Source organism: Aphanomyces invadans (genome assembly GCF_000520115.1).
Source record: "Aphanomyces invadans strain NJM9701 unplaced genomic scaffold supercont1.55, whole genome shotgun sequence".
Classification (NCBI taxonomy): Eukaryota; Oomycota; class Saprolegniomycetes; order Saprolegniales; family Verrucalvaceae; genus Aphanomyces; species Aphanomyces invadans.
The window spans coordinates 368,093-371,969 of NW_008580200.1; the positions used below are offsets into that span (position 1 = coordinate 368,093).

The following is a 3,877-nucleotide window of genomic DNA, read 5'->3' on the forward strand; positions in this document are numbered from 1 at the left end:
GACAAACTGAACTCCCTCCGTGCATCAGGCACAGAGGAAGAGTACAATGAGCGAGAACAATTGATGCAGGACATCGTGGACCTGGTAAGACATGCATATTGGACATGTAATGTATGCCATGTTTTGCTGAGAACAAATTTATCTCACGTTCTAGATGAATACCTCGCAAGACCGCAAGCGTTTTGTCAAGGAAGAGAAGACGGCCAAGTTCGAAAAGCGGGAGAGCGATGGTGAGAGATTGCGTGACGCTGCAACGCGAGCTTATGCTGCCAAGCGGAAGTCTATCGATGCTGAAAGTAACGTCGACGTTCCGCCAGGCGAGGGCAAGAAGAAAAAGTTTTGTCGCGTGCAAAAAGTTCCGGACACAGCGAGCGCCCTCGAGAGCTTAGCAGTGCATTTAGAGCGCGCAAATGAATTCAAGTCACGTGAAATTGAGAGCGCTGCCCAAGCGAATGCATTGGCTCAACGACGCCTCAAACTCGATGAGGCAAGGTTTACTTTGGGCAAATCCAAAAGAGAGGCGTGATTGGATCTCGAAAAACGTGACAGCGAAAATCAGTGGAAGTTTGTGCAGGGTACATTTGACGTGCTGTGGTCCTTCTTACCAAAGCATTAACAAATAAATATGAAAGTTGCTGTTGAATTGCAGAATTTGTCTGATTGAACTTGGAATGGAACATCTAGTAAAATTAGAAATTTGGTTGCCAGACTTCACACAAGTGTGAATATTTGTCAGGAGTACGGCAACAGCGTAGCGCATTCGAAATTTGGTTGCCAGACTTCACACAAAGTGTGAATATTTGTCAGGAGTACGGCAACAGCGTAGCGCATTCCCACTGGCTGGGACCCTAACTTTTGACCCCCGGAATAGTCAATTAAGGTCCACAGCTTGGTAACAAGACCAAATCCCCACTCGACACTGACCCGAACGGAGATCATGGCGCTATTGAACTTCTTTTGTGACGGCTCCAAACGTGATCCTTTATAGCCACTCACAATGACACTGTTAATCCCATACACAGGATCACCATAAACGAGGTATCGCTTTCCGTTCGCCAAGAGCCGATCGTACAAATACGGAAAAGTATTGCTCCTTTCGAGAAGATACAAGTCATGTCGTGAACCAGGTTCAGGGCCATACAAGTGAACAATTATTCCATCTGCAGCCGTGATCGATTGAAATTTTAAAGCATGCTCTCTAGAACAAAATTTAATTGAGACCAAAACCACGTTTGTTAATTTCTACCTTGTGACCGTTGTACGCAACAGACTGAAGGCCATCATCAGGACGGCAAATCCCACGAACAGTCCCATCAATAAACCCAATACATGTGTCCAATGGAGCACCTTTAGCAAAAATGGCATCTGAGCACCTTTGCATCCACTGTCCATCCAGACGGCCGTCGTCCCAGAAGAGCAAATAATGGAAGCGGTTGTACACAAAGGCCATGGTTTCGTTCGCAATCGCACAGATGCCTGACGTGATCGACCAAACAGCAGCACCATTGACCCCAGTCGATGTGGCCAAGCCAAACGGTTCAGCAGAATGCAAAGGGCCTCCACGGCAGTGACGTAGTAGCGAAACGTGTTCGGGAATGGGTTAGGAATGCCAAGTTGGTGAGCGACGTCTATGATTTCACGATGTTTAAAGCGAAAATGGTACTCGCAAGTGTTGTCGCTTTGAGCGTTGAGGTCAAAACGGTATTTTGGGATGGCAATCGCATTGGATGTTTCGGTGGATAGGTGAGCCATCAGCCCAAGCATGACCATGATGGTCATCGTGGTGTCCATTCTGCAAATTGTAACATGAAAAGTAAAATTCTTTGTAGCAGAACATTTTTCACAGGGAAATAGAATTTTCCAGAATGCTCTCACAAGGAATTCAACTTAGCAGAATTTGTCTATTGTCATGGACTGTAAATTTGCGGGAACCATACAATGTGATTTTGAGAAAAATCTGCCATGCCTTTCCCGTATCCGGAACATCGCAATCGCACAACGCAACTCACTCGCAAACATGCTTTGAGCCGACGAGATCAAAGCATTCCTACGAATATATCGCCACCTGCTATACAAGCGCCGCTTACGGCTCCTGCGCCTTCTGGACTATGCCGTCGAGCGACCTGTTGTCCCGAAAGGGAGCTTGGTTATCACCGAAATGTCCGACGCTGACTGTGTGCTCAAATTCCGGTGACCTAAATGGCTTGATGGAGCTTTCCTCCCTTTTGCTTTTACCAAACGTCATTGTGACAGAAACGGGCGGCCGATGTCTTGGGGTGGACGCTTTGTGTGTGGTACTCAACCGGCTGTCGTATCCGCGTCGTTATTACGACATGATGCAATCGTTTGGACGATCTCGGGAATCGCTCTGCCGTATTTTCAACTGTGTGGTAGACTTGTTGTTTGACAAATGGAATGGAGTCGTCTACTTTGCCCATCACTTGGTTTTGGATCGTTTGGAACTGTACGCAATTGAAAAGAAGGGGTCAGCCATGCCAAACATCTTTGGATTCATTGACGGGTCAAAAATTGAAACTTGTCGAATTACACAAAAACGCGACAGTCCAAGTCATGCAAATGATGCGCCTGGTGACCTGCAAAGACTGATTTACAGCGGCCACAAGCGACGACATTGTTTGAACTTTCAAGCCGTCACCACGCCGGATGGACGGACTGTGTATAAAAGTCTGGGGCCCTACCGAGGGTTCACGCCATGACACTACTATATTGTGGGAAAGCAAGTTGATGGATTATTTGGATTGCCATGCCGAATCGTTTGAACCGTACTTGATTTACGGTGATCCCGCCTATGGTGTGCTACGGTGGATATGCAGTGGATTCAAAGGGGACATTTCAAGCTGTGAGAAAGACTTCAATTCGTCGATGAGTCGTGTGCGTCAATCAGTAGAATGGGGGTTCTGTCGAATGAAGACGCAATGGGCGTTTGTGACGTATAAAATGCAGCAAAAAATCATGCTACAAAGTGTCGGCAAGGCGATCAATTTGGCGATGCTGTTGACAAATTGTCAATCGTGCTACAACGGGGGACATCAAACAAGTCAGTAGTTCCAATTGAACCCACCATCACTTGAAAGAGTACTTGACATTAGGATAGACTACTTAACATACCATCACCAAAAGAATACTCGACATTTGGTTAGACTTATGAACTACTTGTGCATTTTCTCAATGCAGAGTCCAAGAATACGCATCATGTCCTCAAATCGCTGGTTTTCCACCTCTCTAATTTGTTGCCTTTCCAAACGGTCACTTTCTCTCTCCTCTCTTTCCTTCGCCTTTTCCTCTAGCTCATGTTGAAGCTTCATTTTTTTAACTCCAATTTCTTGCGCTCCAACACAATTTCATTTTCCTGGGCTTCCACAATCAGTTTGCGCTTGCTACTGATAGCATTTTCAACGGTGTCGGACGAGTCCGAAGTTGATTGACGCCTGCCACGCTGCATTGCTTGTTCTCGAATACACTTGACGCACTCGGCCTTGTCAGTTGCATCATTAATCTCGCGATTTGTCTTCTTGGCCATGGCATCATCGAACAGTGCAACCAAGTCGTCCAGAAGGCGGTCCTTGCTCGTCTCCTCCTACACAACACCAGACAAGCAGGCCGCAGTCGCATTGTGCGTCCTGTGCTGAAAAAGAAGAAGCAGGAAACGGTTCTGGGCCTTCTTTCAATCTATGCTACGCCTTGAAAAATCGTCAACACTCCGTAACGTCGCCGTCAAAGACACCCAGGCCTTTGTCGGTTGTCTCTTCGTGAATGAGCACTCGTTGTTGACCTGAGTCAACAGCATCACGTCGTCGTATTCGGCCCACCACTTCTTCTCTTGCACCTCCCGTGCGTCGTCCGTCGTGTCCGTCAT

The 3,877-nt window shown here is 47.0% G+C and overlaps 1 protein-coding gene across 1 annotated transcript; it reads right to left on the reverse strand.

Moving 5' to 3' along the window:
- Window positions 1–3,322: 3,322 nt before the first annotated feature.
- On the reverse strand, window positions 3,323–3,877 carry H310_13729 (hypothetical protein; the record flags this gene model as incomplete). Its single annotated transcript, XM_008881354.1, has 2 exons — window positions 3,323–3,598; window positions 3,794–3,877. The coding sequence occupies 2 exons, from the start codon at window positions 3,875–3,877 to the stop codon at window positions 3,323–3,325; spliced, it is 360 nt and encodes a 119-aa protein (XP_008879576.1).